The 23,845-nt window shown below is 52.1% G+C and overlaps 1 protein-coding gene and 1 long non-coding RNA gene across 4 annotated transcripts in view; one reads left to right on the top strand and one right to left on the bottom strand.

The window, feature by feature from the left end:
- ARHGAP25 (Rho GTPase activating protein 25) overlaps positions 1–15,604 on the bottom strand; it is an 89,983-nt gene extending 74,379 nt beyond the window's left edge. For 2 of the 3 annotated variants that reach the window (XM_025470183.3, XM_025470191.3), the window contains exon 1: positions 15,079–15,576. In XM_025470183.3, coding sequence (XP_025325968.1) covers positions 15,079–15,139 — 61 coding nt within the window. In that variant the 5' untranslated portion in view covers positions 15,140–15,576. Of the gene's footprint in view, positions 1–15,078 lie in introns of all 3 variants that reach the window. The other variant, XM_025470176.3, reaches the window with a different exon arrangement.
- Positions 14,698–21,406, top strand: LOC112674013 (uncharacterized). The gene is made up of 2 exons (XR_003145184.3): positions 14,698–15,155; positions 20,482–21,406. It is a non-coding gene; the product is annotated as an uncharacterized LOC112674013 (long non-coding RNA).
- Positions 21,407–23,845: the final 2,439 nt, after the last annotated feature.

Raw genomic sequence — 23,845 nt, 5'->3', positions numbered from 1 at the left:
CCGTGGAGCCTCTGGGAAGGCAGGTGCACCCAGGGCGGGCGGGGAGGGACAGTCCACGGGAGACAGAAGCCCGGGGGACCCAGGTGGGGCCGCGAGCAGCCTGGGGCTCCAGGGAGATGGTGCCGATGGAGCTATAAGCCGCGGCCCCACTGCGGTCCCCCGGCTGGCGGGGAGAGACAGGGACCAGGGGCTGAGGCCTGGGCCAGGGCGGCCTCCTTAAGACGCGCAGGCCGTGCGGTCAGCCGGGCCCCCGAGTGGGTTAGAGCTCTGCGCTCACGCCCCGGGAAGTCCCCGCCGTCTGGCACAGCAGGTTCCACACTGTCACGTTGGCTCAGGCACCTCAGGCGGGGCAGCTGGTCCTGCCCGGAGTTGGGGGGCCTGGCCGAGCAGGGGACTCCACCCCGAAGACTCCGAAGGAGCCTCCGCGAGGCCGAGGGAGGCCGGGGGGGGGGGGGTCCTGTGACAGCACATGACGGCCGAGCACGCAGGACGCCACAGCGCCACCCAGGGACACGAGGGCCCGCCGAGGTGCGGGGCGTTAGCGATCTCGATGATGACCTGCCTGGTGGAGGGTGTGCGCTGGTGTTGGGACCCAGCTGGGCGTTGGGAACACGGACGGGGCCCGGCCTGCACCCCACGCCCCTCCTCTGTGCACCCAGCCCCGCTTCTCACAGGGGGGAGCCTCCCACACATGCCTGGGGACTGCCCTGCCCCGACCCGCCAGCTCTGCCCTGGGCCTCCCTGTGGTCAGGCCCTGGGGGGACCCAGGAAAACACTCGTGCGAGTGTGGAAGCGGCTCTGGGCAATCGTGAGGGAACGCTGCGGTCCCACGTGGCCTAGAGGCAAGCAGAGCATGTGTCCCCTCCCCGACCCGGCCAGGGGCCTCACCCCAGGAAGGGGAACACGGCTGCAGCCCAACCAGAGCAGGAGCCCCCAAGGGCCGGGCCTCCAGATGGGGGTCCCCGCGGCCCCGACATGGGGGTTAGTGCAGGAGGCGACAGCTAGGGCAACGGAAGCACCGGGCGGTAGGGAAAGGACGGCGTAGCCACACAGCTGCCATGTGTTTCTCTATGAAATATAGAAGCGAGGGGGAAGGTGGAGGAGGTAGTTCAGAGGAAAGGACAGTAAACATGTGAGGTAGGCGCAGTAGGCCCGTCTGGCTCTGCTGAACGTCCACCCAGTACGACTGGTCACAAATCCAATCGATCCTGGTGGTTCAGGGGTCTGATGCTCCTCAGCAACGTTCAGCTGCCCAGGAACAGGCCCCCAGGAGGTGGGTCGTGGGGTTTCAACAGGGTCAGGGGACTATCCCTGTGGTCTTGACAGTGGGACAGAGGAGGGAGCTCCAGGGTTCAGCCGAGCTACGTTGCCAGAAAGACGACTCTATGGGAAGGAAGCCGTAGGGGGGTTAATAGTGAAAATGTCATAGAAGCAATGGAACGGGGGGTGGGGGGGAACTCAAAGAAGTCAGAGAATTTCTGAAGGGGGTGAATGGGGCACCACAGCCCGGGAAGCCTGGACGTGGACTTCGAGGGATGGTAGAGTCATACGGGGTGACACGGTTCACTCAGGACCAGAAGCTGCTGGGCAGGGCGGAGAATGGATCACGGGAGGTGAGGTCATCAAAGCAGGGACACCAACAGTAATAACAGCGGCAGTCCATTGTCAAGAGACGCGATGCACGTTATTTGAGGCTTATAACAGGTCTATGAAGTGGGCGAGACTACCGGCCCCATTTTTCAGATAAAAACACTCAGGCACAGTGAGGTGGAAGCTTACGTGCCGCAGATCAAACAGGTGACCAGAGACTGAGCTCACAGCTCAAGTCAAATCCAGGCTTATTTGGGCTCAAGGCCGTGTTCCTAGACGTCTCTATCCCCCAACTATGCTCAGGTCTGGCTTCTTATTTAACTGGAGTTTGTGTGTGCGTTTGTTTTTTCTTTTTCCTCTTTCAAGAGAAACTTTTTATCTGTAAAAGATACAAAAGGGACTAAATTATCTTTTGCTTTCATTATAATGCTGTTGGCATTTCAGGCACAGAAGGATAAGATATAAAGGGTCCCCTGGGGGGCTAGGGCATGACCCCGGGATCCTGGGATCGAGTCCCACGTCAGGCCCCCTACATGGAGCCTGCCTCTCCCTCTGCCTGGGTCTCTGCCTCTCTGTGTGTGTGTGTCTCTCAGGAATAAATAAAATCTTAAAAAAAAAAAAAAAAAAGAAAAGAAAATGAAGACAACACTATGCTGCCCAGAGAGGGTTAAATCCAGGGCTTTGATAGAAACACCCAGGTTTATGGTCACTGTCTGCAGACGCCGTCTACTGGCGGCTGGTGGGAATAGCAGCCTGCCATCCTACACCGTCTCTCTTCCTGGAAGAGAACACACTTGAATCACCAAGTGAAAACCTGCCCCTTGTAGGTATTTAGAGGCTGTGGTTCAAGGGCCGGGGGAGGGCAAAGGAAGCTGTAGTTACAGAAGCGTTTTAAATCCCACAATCGCAGTTACTTCACTTAGGAAATTCTGCTTCTCTTTAGTGGGTGAACCCTGCTCCCCTCTGGGTGTCTCCCCATTGACACCGGGAGCTGCTACTCGAGGTCAAGACCTTAATCTTTGTTTTGCCTTCTTACATCCTGAGCCTAGTAAAGCACCCGGCACACAGTAGGCATCTGATAAATACGTGTCAAGCACAACAGGAGGAAAATGAGCAAAGTGGTGCAATTTCACAGAACAGGAGGGTCTTGGGACGTCCGGTGGGCTCAGCGGTTGAGCATCTGCCTTCGGCTCAGGGCGTGACCCCGGGGTCCTGGGATTGAGTCCCGCATCAGGCTCCCTGCATCTCCCTCTGCCTGTGCGTCTGCCTCTCTCTGTGTGTCTCTCATGAATAAATAAGCAAAATCTTTAAAAAAAAAAAAAAAAAAAAAAGAGCAGGAAGGTCTAATCCGACTTGGGCCATCCAGGAAGGCTTCCTGGAGGAGATGGTGGTGGCCGTGGTGATGACAGGAGGCGGAGGTGAGGAGTCGAAAAGAAAATCCAGGAAGCAGAAGGGCAAACCTAGGGGGCAGATACAGAGATCCCCGGGGCAGGGACTTTGGTGTCAGTCTGGAAGGAAGTTTCCCACCGTGCGGCTGACAGGGGCAGCTCCCAATCCCTCCAGAGGAAGTATGAGCAGGAAATAAACCATTCCATAAAAGGCAGAGGAAGCTAGCATTGCAGACGCAGGTAGACTGAAGAAAGGATGGGGAAGGACTTCTTCTGACCCTGGGCACTAAGCACAGAACAATTCAAGGTTTAAAGAAATCTTCCTATAATTTTGTGTGGCCTCAAAATTCAGTCTGAGAGATACACAGAGCACCTGTCACGATGTTCTCAAAATACCTTCTTTTCTCAGGCTGAGCCCCAGCACCAGGGCGAGTCTCCTGGTTCTCATCCCGAGGGTCTCATATCTCAGGAAAACCCCACGTTCCAGGCTAATCAGGCCAGCTGCCCCCCGCCCCCCCCCCCCACCCAGCCGAGTGGGAGAACTCAGAACGGCTCCCAAGGCGGAGGTGGTGGGCTGGTGGCAGGTGCAGCACACGGGGCCTCGGCGGGGAGGGCCTGGGGTACACAGCTCTACCCGGTGACGGTGATCATCGTAACCCCGGGTTGTGTGCATGGGAAGATTTCTAACCCCGACCCGCCCCCAGCAAAACGGGTTTCTGGTTCTAAATATCCAAGCACACGGAGCATGATGCAGAAGCAGGGGGAAGGACGCACTCACATAAACCCGCGGGTTGCAACAACAGCAGACCTGAGGCCAAGGGAGGCCAGGAGCCTCACTGTGGAGGTCCTGCTGTTTCTTCATAATGACATCTAAAAATAACGATCTGAAAATGCATGGTAGGCCACGACCGTGAGGTTCTTACAGTGCACCGGAAAATCCAGCCTGCTGCTGCTGTCACCCACACACAAGTGATCACAAATGTCGGCTACTGACTCCAGCGAGGCCCGAACAAACGGCCGGCGGCCTCACCGCGGCGGCCAGAGGCCAGGCATCCCTGGTACCTGTGATGGCAGGAGAGGTTAGTGGCTCCTCCAGAGGAAATGGCTCCTCGGGGATGGGGGAGGGCCTTCCAGGCCCTGCTCTCCGCCCAGGGTTACTCTCCAGAGTCGGGGAAGTTTGAGGAACTTCTCCTATCACCACAGCATGGGGACTGTGACATTTCTGCAGTGGGCACTCAGCAGGAAACCCACCCCCAGCTCCCTGTCATGCTTCCCGGAAAGTTATAACTCAAGCACTTAAAGGGTTTGGGAAAGAAACGACAAAGAAAGAAAGAAAGAGAAAGAAAGAAAGAAAGAAAGAAAGAAAGAAAGAAAGAAAGAAAGAAAGAAAGAAAGAAAGAAAGAAAAGAAAGAAAGAAAGAAAGAGAAAGAAAGAAAGAAAGAAAGAAAGAAAGAGAAAGAAAGAAAGAAAAGAAAGAAAGAAAATTAAAAATTAAAAAATAGGGATCCCTGGGTGGCGCAGCGGTTTAGTGCCTGCCTTTGGCCCAGGGCACGATCCTGGAGACCCGGGATCGAATCCCACGTCGGGCTCCCGGTGCATGGAGCCTGCTTCTCCCTCTGCCTGTGTCTCTGCCTCTCTCTCTCTCTCTCTCTCTTTCTCTCTCTGTGACTATCATAAATAAATAAAAAATTGAAAAAAAAACTTTAAAAAAATTAAAAAAATAAAAAGGAAGAAAAGAAAGAAGGAAAGAAAAAGAAAGAAGGAAAGAAAAAAGAAAAAGAAGGAAGGAAGGAAGGAAGGAAGGAAGGAAGGAAGGAAGGAAGGAAGGAAGGAAAGAAAAAAGAAAGAAGGAAGGAAAGAAAAGAAAGAAAGGAAGGAAGAAAAGAAGAAAGAAAAGAAAGAAAGAAAGAAAGAAAGAAAGAAAGAAAGAAAGAAAGAAAGAAAAAGAAAGAAAGAAAGAAGGAAAGAAAAAAGAAAAAAGAAGGAAGGAAAGAAAAAAAGAAGGAAGGAAGGAAGGAAGGAAGGAAGGAAGGAAGGAAGGAAGGAAGGAAGAGAAAGAAAAAAGAAAGAAGGAAAGAAAAAAAGGAAAAAGAAAGAAAGAAAGAAAGAAAGAAAGAAAGAAAGAAAGAAAGAAAGAAAAGAAAGAAAGAAAGGCAAGAGGAGGGAACGTGGGTGGCTCAGTCGGTGAAGACACCAGCTTTTGATTTCTGCTCGGGTCTGATCTCTGGGCCCCGGGGTCGAGCCTGGCGTCGGGCTCCACGCTCTGCTTGGAGCCTGCTTGAGATTCTCCGTCTCCCTGTGCTGCTCCCCTCGCTTGGACTCTCCCTCCCTCCCTCCCTCCCTCTATACTAAATAAAATCTTTAAAAATAAAAGGAAAAGCAAAGAGGAAAGAAGAAGGAAGGAAGGAAGGAAGGAAGGAAGGAAGGAAGGAAGGAAGGAAGGAAGGAAGGAAGGAAGGAAGGAATCCACACCTCCGCAGCCCGGAGACCAAGGGAGTAAGAAAGAAGCGGTGGCTGGTCAACAGCGCGCGGGCCGGTTGCTGCGGGCCAGGCCCTGCCACGGGCGATGCCCTCAAGACCGCGCCTAAAGGAAGCACAGACGAACTAAATGGGACCAGGACAAGGCAACCCCTGGCGCTGCCGGCTGTGCCTTTCGGCCCCGGCTTGTCGGAGGCAGCTGGTATCATAGGTACAGCGTGGGGACGTCCACGCGGCGGCGATGACGACCGATACTCGTGCTGCGCGAACCAGGGCTCGCTGTCACACTACAGGCGCTCGAGGATCGCGTCCCCTAGTCCTCACGGTAACCACGTGGCTTGGCACTAGGGTTGTGCCCATTTTACAGACGAGGGAACTGAGGACCAAAGCCACCCAGCCGGTGAGCCCCGATGGCGGGGTGGAATTTGGGCAGCGGGACTCCAGAGCTAGCGTCCCAACCGCCGCGCCACACAGCCGGCCGGCCGGCTTCTTCTCGAACCGGCCAGTTCACACCCTATCAGGAAACTCTTTTCGTCGTCTTCAACAGGGTTGTTTTTTTTTTTTTAAAAAAAGTGAAACCATTCTGCATAGCCGTAGAGCCTTCCTACCGCAGCACTGCCCCTCTTGCTGTGAGATTCCCCAGCCTGCAAGGAAGCTCGCGGATCTGGCTCGGGAGCCACAGGCCAGGCCAGCGGTAGAGCGTCCCTGGCCCCACCTGGAAAACCTAGATCCGCGTGTGTGCGTTGGGGACCGGTGGGTGGGCAGCCCCAGGAGGAAGCGAGGAAGTGAAGCAGCTGTCACCTGAGTCGGTCACAGTCCTGGTGACTGACACCCCACAGCTTACGGGGGAAAATGTGGTGGCACCAAAGCCTAAGACATACATTTTAGAAAGATGGAGGTGCCGGTCTGGGGCGGGTCACCAGCGTGAGAAGCACGGCACCGAGGATGCTTCTAGAAAAGGATCTATCGCACAGAAGTCAGCCAACGGGGGAAAGGACCGGCCCCAAAGTCCTGAAGACGCCACATCTGCAACTCCAGGGAAAAAACGTAGGTGGCAGTAGGGCTGCATTTTCATTCATAAACTAAAACAAAACAAAACAAAAACCAACCGCATTCTCAGCACCCACAGTCTCAGAACCCGGTTCTTCAAAAAAAAAATCCTAATGCCCGGTTGCTACTAATCAATAGGAAACATAACCACGGTACATCCGGGGAATTGTGCGCTCATCTCGCGCCTGGGATTACCCTCCTTTCCTCAGAGGCTTCACTGGCTTTTCACATCCGAAAAGAAAACTAAAAAAAAAAAAAAGACAAACAGAAAACTCATTTGCCGTGAACATGCACATTTGTATCAAAGGCAAAGGAAGATATGAAGTGTTTTAGTTGAAGAGGCAAAAGCGGCGAAGGAGCTTCAGGGTAGCGCTGAGCTCCCGGGCAGCCGAGATGAAAAGGAAAAACAAAAACAAAAACAAAAAAACGTGAGGACTCGCACAATTGTGCAGAAAGGAGAAAGCGCCCTCCCTCCCGACACACGGGGTGTTTCCGGGTGCTGAGTTCTCAGTGGATTTTCTCGCACAGAGTGTGGGTCCCAGGGGCATTGTCCACACCTCGTTCTCATTTTCCAACACAATCAGGGGCGAAATCTCGTGACGTTATCACTTGCGGTGAAGATGAAAACCGAGGGTGTGACGGGAAAGCACAACTCGGCGGGCCCATTCTGGGAGGGTGCCAAGGTCACCTGGTCCAAGTACAGCCCCTAATTTGACCTGAATTGGAAATGAGATTACCTACAAAGAAAGGGAATAGGTGTTTGCTGAACACCAAACATGTGCCATGCGTACAAAATATTCTTTTCCCTCTCAACATCTGTATCACTATCCTATTGAATAAGTGGGCAACTTGCCCTGGGATTCACTGCAAATTAGCAGGATTGTCTTAAGCTCAGGGATTCTCTTCTCTACCACACACCCTCCTACCGGCCGACACGCCTCTCGAGGAAGATTCAACGCGCAATTCGTCCCTTAGACAATGTTCACGGGCTGTTCGAGTTTGTTTTCTCCGGGGAGGGCCCAGAGCACCCGTGTTGCGTCTTTCAGATCAAGGCGAATGTCTACGCTCAGAAAACCAAGCGGTGGTTGGGCCGTGTGGATGCACAGAGGCAAGGTCGGGGACGTTCGTTGAGCTCATCTCAGTGGAAGTCCACGGTCTCTAACCTCTAAGCTTCTCTGCGTAAACAGCTTGAGAAAGGGTTATTGGACTCTCCTCCTAGTGATCTGCAGAGTTAGAGTCTCCACGAGGGCAAGACGTCTACACTGTGACCAAAGCATGGGTAGGAGTTGGGTTGTAGACAGGGAACCCCCTATGGAGTGGGCTCGGGGCAGGTAGAAAGCCGGGTCCTGGTGTGCGTGCATCTGGGGAAGCCGGGCGGCAGGGGACCAGCGGGCAGGCGAGCAGGGCCAGAGCCCAAGGACTTTGAGTTGAACGACTCCACTGGGAGGAGCCGAGCAAAAAAAAAACGCTTTTTTTCTCCCAAGAAACAAGCTATGTTCAGGAAAACCAGCCCAAGGAAGATGGCAAGCCTGGGATGCGCTAGAGAAAGCACAAGTCTATATCCTCAAGCAAAGACTGGCCGGACCAGGGTTCCTACCCACAGGGACCCTCCCCCGGCTCCCGCGGGACCTGCCTCGTGTCATCACCGGACTTGCTTTGCCTTCTAGTCGTCCCCTTGTCTGTGCCCCACTAGCCTGGAAGCCCTGCAGGAGCAGAGAGCAGGACTCTCTTTATATTGGGTCACCACACCTACGGGTATTGTTTTTTTTTTTTTTTTTTTTTTTGTAAAGGGATATTTGGTTTTTTAGAAAACTTTCAAAGGAGAGAAAATCTCCAGGAGAAACATGGTGATGAGTAAAGCATAAAACAAGAAATGTAAATTATTTTCTCTTTTTGTCACTTCCATATCTCAGTTCCTATCTGGGAAGTCTACAGCGTTTACATATGATCCCCTGGAAGGAACCCCTCCATTGGCCTGGGCCTCCCTGTGGATAGCCCCTGGGGTTGCCCCGGGCTCCACCGTCGGGGCCGTCGTCATGGGTCTCGATCACTGGGGCCACAGCCAGGGCGGCGCGTCACCTCTTGCGCATCCAGTTATCCAGCCACGGTGCCGCTTCACGAGAGGTCATACCTTTTTTTCCTTTCAAGCACCTTGCGGTAAAGGACCCTCATCATCACCAGCTTCTCCTCAATCATTGCCAGGATGTTTCCAAAAGCCCAGAATGCTCACCCCCTTATGCAGAGGACCGCACTCCAGCCCTGAGGCTCCCCGGCAGTCTCCGCGTGGTCCCCCCCTAGACACTCTGTGCAGATGCTTCATAAGTCGCGAGCCAGCGACAGCAAGAGTGCCCTGACTGGAAGATACTTCGGGCTGTGTCTACCATGCGAGGACCGCGGGGTATCTCACTCTAGACCCGTTTTCCAAGACACAGACCCCAAGCCACTGAGCCCACCTCTGCCGATCCCAGTATACTTTGGTGCCCAATCCAACACAAAGTGCAGCCTCTAAATCACCCTTGCTCGGCATCTGCAGGGAGGCCTTTGTCGACGAGTGAGCACAAAACAAGATCTTGACTCCCAGTCGACCCTCACTCTGCTGCTGTTTTTAGGTTGACATCAGCCTCTTCCCCAAATGGCCAGGAGGCTCTCGGCCTGGGCAGCAGGAGACACACGCACCTCATGGAAAGAACTTAATTTATGCCTAAAGATAAGTTGATGACAACATAGGTCAGACATTTTAACTTGAACAAGGAATAAACCAGGGAACCCGGGTGCCTCAGTTGGTTAAGTGGGTGCCTTTGGCTCAGGTCATGATTTCAAGGTCTTGGGATTGAGCCCTGGGTCAAGCTCCCCGCTCAGCAAGGGGTCTGCTTGTCCCGCTCCCTCTGCCCCTCCTCCCACTCATGCTCTCTCTCTCTCTCTCAAATAAATAAATAAAATCTTAAAAAGAAAGGAAGGAAGAAAGGAAAGAGGGAAGAAAGTATTCACCAAAGCTGAAAGCCGAATAAACAGACCAGCTCACTATGAGCTTCATGGCTTCAGGATTCCCAAATTGGGGAATGAGCATTTCTGTGTTCCTATAAAATGAGAAATGTACTCAAACAGGATAGCGTGGTGACCTTGGGACCATGTAGCTCTTCCAAGAAAACCCTCTACCCTGAGTCCAGAGGTACAGAAAGTCTACAGATGACCAGCTGTGGGTCCTGGCTTGTTCCAACCTCTGCAGCTGGCTGTAGATCCCCGAAGAGCACATGATGCCTGTAGTATCTTACACCAACATGCGTGACCAAACACTTTGGAATTTGTTTTAGCTTTAGGTATTTTTTTAAAGAGTTTGTTTATTTAGTTGAGAGAGACTGAGAGAGACTGTGTGCATGAGCTGGGGGTGGGCATAGGGGAAGGGACAGAGGGAGAGGGAGAGGGAGAAGTAGAGTCCCCTGCTGAGCAGGGGGTCCAATGTGGGGCTTCATCCCAAGACCCTGGGATCATGATCTGAGCCAAAGGCAGACACCTCATCAACTGAGCCACCCAGACGCCCCTAGTTTTAGGTATTTTAATAACATAATACCTGTTCATCATAGGAAGCCTGGAAAACATTTGTAAAATAATAATACAATCCCTATCAAAATACCGACAGCATTTTTCACAGAACAAGAACAAAGAATTCTGACGCGATCGGGCGCGTTCAGGGCGGTATGGCCGCAGACAAGAACAAAGAATTCTAATTTTGTTTGGAACTACAAAGTCCCCGAACAGCCAAAGCAATCTTCAAAAAGAAAAGCAAACCTGGAGGCATCACAATTCCAGACTTCAAGTCCTGTTACAAAGCTGTGACCATCAAGACAGTGTGGTACGGGCACAAAAATAGACATGCAGGTTAGTAGAACAGAACAGAAAATCCAGAAATAAACCCACAATTCTATGGCCAATTAACCTCTGACAAAGCAGGAGAGAATATCCAATGGGAACCAGACGGTCTCTTCAACAGATGGAGCTAGAAAACTGGGCAGCCACATGCAAAAGAGTGAAACTGAACTACCCCCTTACATTGTATGCAAAGATGAATCCAAAATGGGTTGAAGACCTAAATGTGAGGCCTGAAACCATCAAAATCCTAGAAGAGGACACAGGCACTAACCTCTTTGACATGGGCCATTAGCAACTGCTTTCTAGACGTGTCTCCTGAGGCGAGGGAAACAAAAGCAAAAATAAACTATTGGAACTTCCCCCAAACAAAAGTCTGCGCGGCAAAGGAGACAATCCACAAAACTAAAAGGCGGCCTTCGGAATGGGGCGGGGGGAGATGTTGGTCAATGACAGATCCGAAAAAGGGTTAGTATCCGAAATGCATGAAGAACTTCTACAACCGAACCCCCAAATAATCCAATTTAAAAACGGACAGAAGCCACGCACAGGCAGTTCTCTGAAGAAGACATCACAGACGGCCAACGGACGCGTGAGAGGATGCTCACGTCACTCATCAGGGAAACACAAATCGCAGCTCCAATGAGATGTCGCCGCACACCTGTCAGGACGGCTAAAATCAACGGGGAACAACAGGTGTTGGCGGGCGATGGGCGGCGAGGACGCGGAGAAAGGGGAGCCTCCGTGCCCTGCTGGGGGGAGCGCAAGCTGGCGCAGCCGCTCTGGAAAACAGCATGAATGTTACTCGGAAAGTCAAAACCAGAATGACCCTACGAGCCAGTAGTCGCTCTACTATTTATCCAAAAAGTACAAGGGCGCTCGTTCAAAGGGATGCACGCGGCCCTGCGTGTACAGCCGCGCTGTGCACCGTGCGTGTCCTGATCATCGCCAGTGCGCACGTTCCCGTGTGTTTACTGGTCGTATCCGTCCTCTTCTGTAAAATTCATGTTCACGTTGCTCATTTCCTTTTATTAATTTTTATTGATTCGAGGGACAGCTGTGTATCTGCGGATCTACGGATGCATCCGTGTATCCTAAACCCATACTTTCAAATCGGACTCCCTTAAACAAGAATAATAACCTTCATTGCAAAAAAAATTAAAATAAAATAATAAAAATAATAAAAATAAATAAAATAAATAAAATAAAATAAAATAAAATAAAATAAAATAAAATAAAATAAAATAAAACAAGCTTCATTGCATAAGACCTTAGGTTTTATAAATTGGTCTCGCAGTGGCAGCCTTAAGGAACAAACGTTTTCATTCCCCAACTCTGATTTTCTAAAGGGCCGAACTAGACGAACCGTTCAACTGTTCAGGCAAATAACGATTTATCAAAGAGGAGAAAAAAAATCAAGTGAGGAAAAGAAACCCCACATTGGCATTATTCCCTTTCCTACTTGGGAGCTTACAATAATGACATTGTGTTTCTCAACTGTTTCTGATTTCAACATTAAATGTCGCCGGGGTTGGGGGCGGGGGAAAGCGTCGAGATGCCACTTCCACAGCTCCTTTCACTATGAATCTCGGAGCCATTTGGTCTCTAGGGTCTGCTTCCCGTTTGGACTTGGGGGGAACTGAGAACAAAGTCGGAGGCCACACGGGAGGCCCAGGAATTCACGGGTAATCTTCCCACTAGGTGCTGCCCACCTGCGGCCCATTAGCCGCCGTCCTCTGGCCCGATGCCCTCCGAAGGTGGCGCTGAGCCCCGGACCCCTCACTGGAGCTTCGAGAGGGATGGGTTTGGGAGAGAAGACGCAGGTAGCAGCGCAGGAGAGTCAGGGAGGCTGCATCGGGTTTCATTCTGGGACTAAATAGAAGATGATAGAGGATGAAAGAAGTACGTGCTCTGGGCTCCGCCGCAGCCCGGCCTGCGCCCCTGGCCCGGTCCTCCTGGGGTGGCCCACTGGGTGCCCTGGCCCTGCTGCACCCCCGGCTCCCAGCAGCGGGAGTGCAGGGGATCCCCTCCCCCACTCTCACACACTTTCACTTTCACTACAGCCAGGCTCGCCTCCCCCAGCATCTGGGAAACTGGAAGCACAGCTGGCACAAAGGAACAGCTGGGATCCCTCCCCGGGCCTCATAGCGGGTCAGAGCCTTGCAGCTGGTTCTGGTTGAGATGGGGCGTGGGGGGAGGGGCGGAGCTCCTCATGCTACTGCTCCCCACCCCATATATTTTCTCCTGAAAATTGACCCAAGTGGTGAATCAGGAGGCAACTGCCACCTGGGTTCCACCCTTTGGGGTGATCGTCTCCTCCAGTGGCTCAACCAGGGCAGACGTCTCTCCCCGGACATCTGGCAACATCTGGAGACACTTTCGGTTGTCATAGGTGGTGGTGGTAGGAGAGGGTCACTGTCACCTAAAGGGTAGAGGCCAAGGAGGCGGCTAACACCCTATAATGCACACACAGAGGAGCCCCCAGCCCGAAGAATTACCCAGCCCAAGATACCAGTGGCGTCCAGGCTGAGAAACCCTGATCCTCTCAAGGCCGGTCACTGGCCTCCCTGACGGGACTCCCGACTCCGCACGTCTGCGTAGCAGCCGGGGGATTCGATAGCCCCTTAAGCCGGTTCTAACCGTCATGCCTGGACACAGGATGCCAGAGCGGGGAGCGGTGGTCCTGTGGCCGGGCCAGTGACTTCGTTTTCTAGGAGAACCCAGCCTGGGATCTGAGATCTCATCTGCATGACCCTCGTGGAAGGTGTTTTGGCTGCAGTCCAATCCCTGGGGGCGACAGGCTTGTAAACGACATGGATAACGGGAAGGGCTTCTTTGCATTTCACTACGGGATTATTTTTTTCGTTAAATAACACGAAATAATATCACCTGATCAGAGTCAGCCCATCATTCATTCAGTCGACAGATGTTGACGGCGTGCCCCCTAGCACCAGGGACGGCGCTCTACGAGGCCACTAACTCAGACCACAGCCCATGCAGTGGGACTTCTTCATTGGGTGGGACGGAGGCCGGGGGGCTTGCTAAACTGCAGGCACACGAGCCTCCCTCCAGATGGTCTGATCTCACAATTCAGGAGAAGGCCCAGGAACCGCCTTTCTGAGCAAGTACTTGAGGTGACTCTCGTGTAGCCTGTTCACGGGACCACGATTTAATCAACGTTGGTAGAAATCACGAAATCTCCCCAACCTCCCCAACCTCTGAGAATATGCAGACCTGAGCTCTAACATGGTCATTTCCCATATCCCTGGAGGGGGAAAAAAAAAAATTGTGTAACCCTTGAATCAATTAATCATTTAATCACTAATCTCATGTCTCCTATTTTTAAACAGGAGAGTAAGACCTGTTCAAACACAGGTGCCGAGAGGGTACGATGACCCCACGTAAACAGAAGCAGGACACTTCCAAAGGAACTAAACCATAGAAGTCTTACGTCTAAAAACTAATTTTTATGACATGTAGTAAAAAAAAGAGCATTTGCCAAGGGTGCTGGCATCAACGTGCCTTAGAAGAAAAATCTCTTGCTTCCGTCGGAGGTACACACACCACCTATTTTCGGAACCAACCTCAGCATGCAGTGATTCCTGGCTTGATTGGGGCCTGCGGATCCTCCCTGGACACCACGATTAATGGCTTCTCTGATTACTCTCGATTTCCTTCCAAATCTCTGCTCAGACCAACATCATTAACCCTCCATTATGTGACTTGGCCACACACCACTTATTTTCGTGACACATTAAGCACCTTCAGAAGACCAAGCCTGAGCCTTGTTCCAAGCAAGACTTTTCCAAGCCACAAGAAACATCTCCCCGCTCACCTAACGCCAAGGAGGTTAGCTCACCGTGCGGGGGGGGGGGAGTGTAAACCCAGGAAATCGCTTTCAGCCCAACTGCTCTCCCCCAAATTACTGTGATCGATTTAATGATGGAAGAAACCAAAAAATAAAATAAAATAATAAAATAAAATAAAATATTTAAAAATTAAAAAAAAAAAGATGGAAGAAACCCACACAGAGGAACTCTTGATACCAATGACATAGATTAAAATCAACATATCACTATCATCATTAATAAAGAGAGGAACGGACTAAAGGCCAGAATATGCCAGAAAACATGCCGCCATCCCTTAATTAATCTCCAACGCGTTTCTCTTTTTCAATTTCACCATCAAGCGGTCCCTTCCATTCTCTTTAAGCAAAAAGGTCTCTACGCCATCGTCAACGGTCTCTACGTTCCTGCCTGGTCTTCCTTGCTTATTTTTTTGCTCCTTTTGCCTGACAAATAGGACGCCTCGAGTTTCTTCCCAGATGGAGCCCTTGAGAAAGACTCTCCTCTCCGCGCTCCTGTGAAAAACCACCCAAAATATGGAAAAGTGTCTGAATAGGAGGAAGATTATCCTTTCCCTAAAAATAGAGAAAACCCCCTCGGCCCCGTGTGGGATCAGTAGCCTGAGCCCATCACAGGCCAGCGAGCTCCATTCCCACACCACCCCAAGCAGAGGAGAACCCCCTCCCTGCAGGTGATGGGAACTCTGAGCCAACGTACCAATTTGAATGCAAATTTCCCCCAACTCAGGTTTGCTGACACCCATGTTCCAGCGCAAGCTCCCCGCAGACCAGCATGCAAATGGTGGGCGCTGGGCTAGAAGAAGCTATAAGAAGGGCGAGGGCGCGCGCAGACACGGACGTACCTATTTTCCCAGCCTCCACTTTCAGGTTGAAATCCCAGTTTCTTGGCAACTTCAGGGACATTTTGCTCCCGCTCGGGGTGAGTAGCTGCTGAAGCACAAGTCCGTCTCGATCCCCTCCCCTGTTGCCTCGTTGCTCTTGCCGGGGCCGCTCTCCCTCCGGGTCCCGTGTGCGTGCTCCCCGTGTGATCTCTTCCCGAGCGAGCTTGGGCTCGAGGCTGATTTGCCAGCCTGCGTCCTCGTACTGTCAGGAGAAAGGTCCGTCCATCCGTCTGTCACTTTGTCACTTGGGGCTGGCACCCAAATCCCCCCCAGGGCCTCCGACCGGCCCGCAGGGGCTGCTGCTCCCAGAAGGGTGCACCTCGCTTTTCCTGCTTTCGGTTCTTACCAGAACTATCCTGGGTGGCACTTGGCCCTGCGTCGCGAGGAGCAGGGTTCCCGTCCGAAAGGATCTCAGGCCTCACGGAGGCGAGGTCGTGATCAACAACTGCAGCCTCTCGGCCTTTTTTTTTTTTTTTTAACTGTCTGCTTCCTTGCATTTGAGGAAGTGGGTGGTTGTTCGGTGTAGATGATGCATCATGAGCACTGTTTCTTGAGAAAACGGTTTTTGGAAATGCTCGTGTAAGTAGAGCGAGTGCTCATGATATTAGGCTACAGCTTCAGGGAAAAGGGAAAGACGTGCCCGGTCCCGGGACTGCCGCCCTACGCCTCTAAGCCCCCCTCCGGCCCCAGTGGCTCACGCACCCGAAAGTGGTCAAGAGGCCACCTGCATCCTCCTCCAAGCTTCCTTCCTCTAAATTCTCCCCGCTGTTAGACCCAAGCCTCAGTCCTCCGCCCTCCACCATCCACGGGAGGGATGAGCCGCCTGCGCCCAGGGCCCTGAGGGACTGAGCCACCAAGTCAGCTCCAACGGAGGGGGCGGGGGACCCCCGTGCTATGACGGCTCCTTGGCATTGTGTACAGGGCGTGGGTGTGGGGGTCAGGCGGCCACGGGTTCAAAACGCAGAGCCTCCACTTCCTAGCTCTGCAGCTCTTCACGAACAGCTGCATCCCTCTGGGCCTCCATGTTCTCAAGTCGTGACTGCAGCGAGTGACCAAGGCGTCCAGCACGGAGCGGACACGTGGCGACTGTACCACAAACGGTAGCTGGACCCGCGCGTCATGGGGCTCAGGTCTACGGCAGGCTTCCACGCGGTCACCTGGGGCAGCCTAATCTAGTGACTAGGTGCTTGAGTCTCGAGCCACACCACCTGTGTTCAAATCCTGGTCCTGTCACCTTCTCACTGCGTGACTTCGGTCAACTTTCTTGACCACCCTGGGGTTCAGCTCCTCATCTGGAAAGGAGGCCAATCGTAGGCCCTACCTCACGTCTGTTGTCAGGCTTTACTGGACCGTAGGTAGACGTGCTCACGAGAGCCACCACTAGCCAGCGTGCAAGGCTCCATCCTGGGTCCATTCATCCTTCAACGCTACCAGGTGACGCCGTCATACTTTCTTCTTCGTCTCACATATGCTCACTCTCCGTTGACGACCGCGCTGCCCGTTTTATTGAGAAAAGCTGGTGAACACTGTCTACGAGCTCCCACTACTGTACCCGACTAAGGCCCACACGGAAGCCCGCACACTGGACATTTTCCTAGTAACGGGGTGGACTGTAGTGTTCTCAGTCGTCCATCTTTTTTATCAATTATTTTTTTTTAAGATTTTTATTTATGTATGTATTTAGAAAGAGAGAGAGCAAGGAGAGGGACAGAGGGAGAGAGAGAGGATCCCGAGCCGACTCTACGTTGAGCGCACAGCCCAAGGCAGGGCTCCATCTCATGACCCTGAGATCGTGACCTCAGCTGAAACCAAGAGTCAGACAGACCGAGCCACCCAGGTGCCCCCATCACTCCCCCATCTTTGCTGAATCGATTCTTTTTCTCTCTTGGATCATTCCCACCCGCAGTCAAGCTTGTTTTAAAAAAAATCACTCTAAACTCCGCTTCCCCCTCCTGCTACAGCCCCATCTCTTTTCTTCGTTTTTGGGCAAAGCTTTGGTAAGAATTGTCTACATTTGCAAATGCTTGTCCTGTTATTCTCTCCTGACCCTTCCTGCTGCTGTTTCTGCCTTGAGGCTCTTGCCCAGTATGTTCTCGCCAAGGACGTGGGCAGCGTCTCTGTCACTGAATCACGGTCGATTCTGCAAGTCAGCTCAGCGCCCTCCGAGCAGGTTTGGACGCTCTGATCACTGTCTCCAACTCTGAGCTCTCTCGGCTCGGCTGCCTGGAGTCCTCACTGGCCCGGTCGTCTGCCTGCCTCCCCAGCTGCTCCTCTCTGTTTCCTTGTCACCTAATTCAGATTCAAGGCTTATGGGAAAGCCCACGAGCAGAGGGGGTTTCTTAGACCACCACTGGGGAGAGTGGGGTAGGGGCTTGGTTAGGAGCTCAAAGCCTCCAGTAGCCAACACACATCATGTGGCCAAACCCCAAAGGCAGGGAGGCAGAAAAGACACATGTCCCTCAAGTGGGGAGGGACGGGGAGAAGGGAGTGACTATTTGCCAATCAAGACTCCAATCCATCATACTAACCTTGACCCTGACTCGGTCTACTAGAGACTTTGGAGCCCCACCTCGGCATCACTGCCAAACACCACCACTGTTTCCTACCTTGACCTGGAAGAGAGGAGCAGTGGGTAACCATCCTGAGCCCCCCGCCCAGCGATGCCTCTACGGGGAAGGTGACACCACCCAAAGTTCCAGTCCTGGGATCTTTAAGTGAGGAACTCTGAACATATTTTGAAGCTAGCACTTACAGACATACAGAGAACTTCCTTCGCTCTTTAGGGGGAGGTTCCTGTAACTCTTGGAAAAACTCGTGACTGATGGGGAAGTTGGGTGTGAATACTTGGAAAGGCAATCAGACGCAAAGCACCCCTGGAAAGGCCCAACACGGCAGCCTTCCCTCTGGGGAGCCCACTGTGGGTCAGCCTGCGGCCTGGGTGGGGCTTCTCTCCTTCTTGACCTGCAGGGAATGAAGATCGGGATGTCCCACGTGGCCCCAAAGTTTACACCAGCATATGCAATAGCAGAAACAAAAGCAAAAATCCAAGCATCTACGTGCTCACTACGAGCAACCGTTTCTTGAGTAAGGACTTGGTTTTGCTAGACTTTGGAGGAACATCCATGGACAAGCAGACTTTGTTTCTGCTTTCATTCTACTGACAGTTTGTTGAGAGACAACAGTACAGCATGAGAAGGGTTACACTGGGTGAGGTGTAGGAAGCTATGGGGGCTTATTCGTGAGGTGCCGGATTGGGACTTGGGCAGTGAAGGAAGGCTTCCTGGGGGAAATGTCTTTTGCATTAAGGCTTATGAGTGACTTGGGGAGGCAAGAGGGTTGGGAGAGGCTTGCAGACAAAACACAGGGCATGCAAGAGGCACAGAAGTAGGAAAGAGCTCATCGGGTTGCTCTGGAGAAGGATGAAAAGGGGTAGGAGGGAGGAGAGACAGACAGACAGACAGACGGCTGCATTGGCGGTGGAGCCCCGGCGAGCCTTGGCATGGAGTCTGGACTTTACCTGGAGGAAAGAGAAGCCATTTGAACTTCATAACTGGGGTTGGGATGCGGGGCTGTGGCAAAGGGCGGGTGAGAGGCGGGAGACAGGGAGTTCAGCCACAGTGCGCAGGTGGAGAAGGGAACACGAGGCAACAGGCCTTCTGGTGGGACGCTGGATGTCCAGGGGACTTTTGTGGGAGGGAAAGAGACCCCACAGGGCACCCACTGGCCTGGCTGTGGTCCCTGCAGGGGGATGGAGCTCCCGCCACTAAGCCAGAGAGCACACAGGAGGAGAGGGGGCTGAGGGCTGCTGCTGACTAGCAGGGAGTCGGCTGCCCAGGGAGGAGCGGGTGGGCTGGGCCCGGTGGGAGCATCTGGAGACTTCTAGAAGCCGGGGGCCCAGCTGGCTGAGCTAGAGCTCGGGAGACACATGCATCCGTTCATTCACTCGTTCACTCCTTAAACACTGACCCAGGACTGGCCGGAGGCTAAGTGAACAAGGATGACTAAGGGTCTGCCCCAAGTGACCGTGTGGCAGACAGAAGTGTGAGCACAGCGGCAGTGCTGTGCGGGGTGTGGGGGTGTGTGCGGGCGGGCATGGGTGGCTTCCCCCGACAGGCAACCCCTGGGAGAGGTGCCGGGCAGCAAGCACGGCGGGGCAGCAAGAGGAGGAGGTCGGGGCAGATGCCCAGCCCATGGATAGTAAGGAGGCCCAGGCCGGTCAGGGAGGTAGGGGATGGTGTCCTGGCGGGGAGGGGGGGTGCCTCAGGGGGAGGTGCATGAGGGGGAGGTGCCCGGGGGGCTCCAGGGGGGAGGTGCCCAAGGGGAAGGGGGTGCCCAAGGGGGAGGTGCCCCTTCCCATTCCCCCAACCCAGCCCTGGGCTAACACGGGTCTACACTACCTGTCTCTCCTCTGTCTATCCTAGACATTTCGTATAAATGCTATCCTATGGCCCATGACACTTAGTGACCAGCTCCTTTCACTCTGTATAATGTTCTCAAGGTTCTCCTGTGTTGTCCCCGGCGTCAGATCTTTATTTCTTTTAATGGCCACATCCTATCCCGCCGTACAAGTGTAGCACACTTTATCCGGTCACTGGTTGACGGGCATGTGGACCGTTTGCGCTCTCTGGCTGTTAACGAGTAATGCTCTCAGAAGCATTCACATGCAAGTTTTGTGTGAACGTGTGCTTTTGGTTCTCCTGGATACGTACCTGGAAGCGTAATTTCTGGGTCCTATGGAGACTCACTTTTAAACTTTTTGGGGAACTGCCCGAACGTTTTTCCAAAGTGCTTGCACCACTTTAGGTTCCCATCGGCAATGTAGGAAGGTTCCATCTCTTCCATTGCCTCCCCAACTCTCGTTGTCATCTGTCTTTCTCCTGCGTACGAAGCGGCAGCTCCCTGTGGGTCTGATTTGCCTTTCTCTGAAGGCTAACGACGTCGACCCTCTTTCTGTGTGCTGATCGGGCTGGTTCGGTTTTCCAAAAGACTTAAATTCTGCTTCTTGAAACATCCACAGATGTAGCCACAGGGAACCTGCATGTCTATGACTGCATTCAGCGACAACTCGAACCTCCGATTTTGACTTAACGTCCTATGTTGTTTTGTTTCCTTTAAGTTTTTTCTTAGCTGATGGAGACACACCGTGCTAAATACCACCCCAAATTTCCAGCAGCCTTTTTCCTACATGCTTCTGCTCCCACTGAAGTGCAATGTCCCGCCCCCCCACCCCGCCTCCCCACTGCCTGGCTCTCTGGGATTTTCAAGTGATGCCCTGCATAAATAGCAGTCACACCTTAGTGGCAGTGATTAGGTGTGCTGGAGAGACCCACTTGCCAGTTGATCTCTCCATCCCTCTCCCCACAGCATGCCCCAATGATGCTTGTCACCATCACCCTCATCACCATTACTCTTGGAGCTGATGTTTTCCACAAGGATTCATAACAACGCCCGAGGAGGCTGGAAGGACAACACACGAGCTGCCTCACTGACCAGCATGGGACAAACGGGTGGCAGAGAAAGGGAGTTCAGTTTTCTGGATCGTCCACAGTTGGAGCATCTGAGCAGACTCCAGGAGAGCCACAGCATGAGGGCCCACCTTTGCCAGGAGGTCTCTGTTCAGGAGACAAAGCCGGGGAGTCCTCTCTGGGCTGGGGTCCTTGTGCGGCCGGACAGTTCCCTATGATCCGTAGATTCTTCCCTTACCAAGGACAAAGAGAAACTTGGCTGCTAGTGCTACCCAGGTGCTGTAGCTCATGACGTTTTTAACAGAATTAATTGTATATTGGGGGAGAGACACAAGCAAAGATGAATCTAGATTGAGCCTCTTGGTGGTAGAGCCTAAACAGAAGGGACTTTGCTTTTTACTATTTAACCAAAAAAAAAAAAAAAAAGCTCATGGAACGTAAATAAAGAGGTGGCTGAGGCTGGGGCTCCATCGCACCTGTCTCCCCTAGTCCTTGAGGAGTTGCTTGGTGAAATCTTAAGGCCCTGACCATGGCGGTGGTTCCATGAGTCCCATGTCTTTCTCCTTCCGTGGTGAGGGTGCAGTGGGCCGAGAAGGGAAAGCGATGGGTGACAGAGTCCATTTAAAAGTATAACAAAACTAAAAACCACCTACTTTTTAAAATCACCACCATGCATAGTAATTCTAGATAATGCCTGTGCCAAACAGTCCTCCCTTTCGTTGGACCGCCTCCAGTCCCTGCCCTCCTGGTAGGTCCCCATGACCCTGCTGGTAACAAGAACTCCCACCTCGTCCAGGGGGGAGAATTTTCTCCTTGCTGTGGAACCTGCGTGTTCTGATTGCTCACACCACTCACCTGCAAACTCCACACCATCCCCACTCCTTGCCACCACAGCTTCTTGAGGATTTGAGCTCCAAACCAAGCCCCTACCCCACTCTCCCCAGGGGTGCTCTAAGAAACCCCCTCTGCTTGTGAGCTTTCCCATAAGCCTTGGATCTGAACTAGGTGGTGTGGTCAGAAAACCTGTAGGATGCTCTTCTAAAAAGAAATGCCCTCATGGTGAACACCGGGTGTTGTACAGAAGTGTTGAGTCACTAGGTTGCACGTCCAAAACTAACACTACACAGTGTGTTAACTAACTGGAATTTAAATAAAACCTTTCAAAAATAAATGGAAAAAAAATACCTTAAAAACTACATCTTAATGAGCTTACCCTGACAATTTCAGTACAGCACTCATTTGTTTTTTAATCAGCACACTTTATTTTTTTAAGCACTTTTAGATCTACAGAAAAATTGAATGGAAAGCAGAGTTCCCACAGGCCACCTCCCTCCTCAATACAGCCACCCTGCATTTCCCCCTCTTATTCTCCATTTCTCCTTAGTCTGCTTTTCCCTCCTTATTCTGCATTTCCCCTCTTATTAACTCTGCATTTCCCTTCTTATTCTCCACTTCCCCTCTTATCTCCATTTCTCCTCTTATCTCCATTTCCCCTCTTATTCTCCATTTCCCCTCTTATTCTCCATTTCCCCCTTATCTCCATTTCCCCTCTTATCTCCATTTCCCCTCTTATCTTCATTTCCCCTCTTATCTCCATTTCCTCTCTTATCTCCATTTCTCCTCTTATCTCCATTTCCCCTCTTATTCTCCATTCCCCCTCTTATCTCCATTACCCCTCTTTTCTCCATTTCCCCTCTTAGTCTTCATATCCCCTCTTAGTCTGCATTTCCTTCCTTATTCTGCATTTCCCCTCTTATTAACTCTGCATTTCCCTTCTTATTCTCCACTTCCCCTCTTATCTCCATTTCCCCTCTTATTCTCCATTTCCCCTCTTATCTCCATTTCCCCTCTTATTCTCCATTTCCCCTCTTAATCTGCTTTCCCCCCATTATTAACATATTGCATTAGTGTGGTATGTTTGTTGTCACTGATGAGCCAATATGAATATGTCATTACTAACCGAAGTCCATAGTTTACATTAGGACTCACTCTCGGTGTTGTATCCTCTGGGACCTGAGCAGTGAGGTGGACAAGCCTCGTTACTGATCTCATCTCTGCCAAGGCCCCTAGTGGTGTTGGTTCTGATGTCTGGTCACAGTTTATAGTCTATTAACCCTTACTTCCTCCCATAGCAATAGAAAAAGAGAGGAAAGAAAAGAAAAGGAAAAAGAAAAGAAAGGGGAAAAAAGAAAAGAAAAGAAAAGAAAAGAAAAGAAAAGAAAAGAAAAGAAAAGAAAAAAGAAAAGAGAAAAGAAAAGAAATCTCTCTGGTCCTGAAGGCCAAGACTGCCACTGTCACCGGCCACGCTCTAACTGTCTATTGAAACACGAAATATATAACCATGAGATCATAAGCAGAATCTGAACTCTGTGAATCAGAGCACACACAGCAAATCAGAGGGAAACACTTCCCCACATAACACCTCCCTCAGGCCAGTCACAGCTGACATAGTTGGTTGAACCACACGAAGTTGCTGATACTTGCCCATGTTTGACCTGCAAACAACAGTAGTTTCATAGGATTGGTTGTCAGAGGCCCACTCTGCTTCCTGCCACGTATTCACTCAACAGATACCAAATGCTCCCTTACTGTGTACCAGGCACTGTCCTAGGTGCAGAGGATGTGGCCAGAAGCAAGAGGGATGGGAATATCTTGTTTTGTGAAGATTATTCTGGTGAGAAGAAACAATAACGTAAGTGAAACAAGTGTGACAAGCTAGTGGGTGGTGAGTGCTGCGGAGAAAAAAGTCAGTGTGTCTTGGGAAGTAAGAGAAGCAGTAAGTTCCAGGAGGGGTGGACTGCAGCTGGGAACGGCCCAGGTGAAGCTTCCTGAGGGATACACGACATTCCAGTAAAGGTCTCAGGGGAGTGAGGCTGAGGCAGGTGAAGATCCGTGTTAGACCCTCCAGCGCGAGGAAGGGTGAGTGCCACAGCCTCGCCAGGGGTAGAAGCGAGCCCAGGGTGACCAGACCCAGCCAGGTGGCTGCCCGGTATCTTTCTCCTTTATCCTGGGGCCTGCAGTAGAGGGGCTGTGCCCAGGGGAAGCCAACCTTATAGGCTCAGTTGTCAAGCAGTCGAAACTCCATGTTGGTGTTTAGGGAATTTGGGAGGAAGGTCAGCAACCCACAGCCTGGAGAACTGGGGGCCCCAGCGTGGTGGGAAGTTGAGGCCGGAAGAGTCTCAACCTCCCCCTGGAAGGAGGCAACCGCCCCTCGTGGCTGTGCAGAGCAGCCTTCGGGTCACCCGCTGGACAGTTCTGCCCAC

Source organism: Canis lupus, chromosome 10 (assembly GCF_003254725.2).
Source record: "Canis lupus dingo isolate Sandy chromosome 10, ASM325472v2, whole genome shotgun sequence".
Classification (NCBI taxonomy): domain Eukaryota; kingdom Metazoa; phylum Chordata; class Mammalia; order Carnivora; family Canidae; genus Canis; species Canis lupus.
Note: the sequence above shows the minus strand (reverse complement) of the source record. Positions and strands in the feature narration are given on the sequence as shown.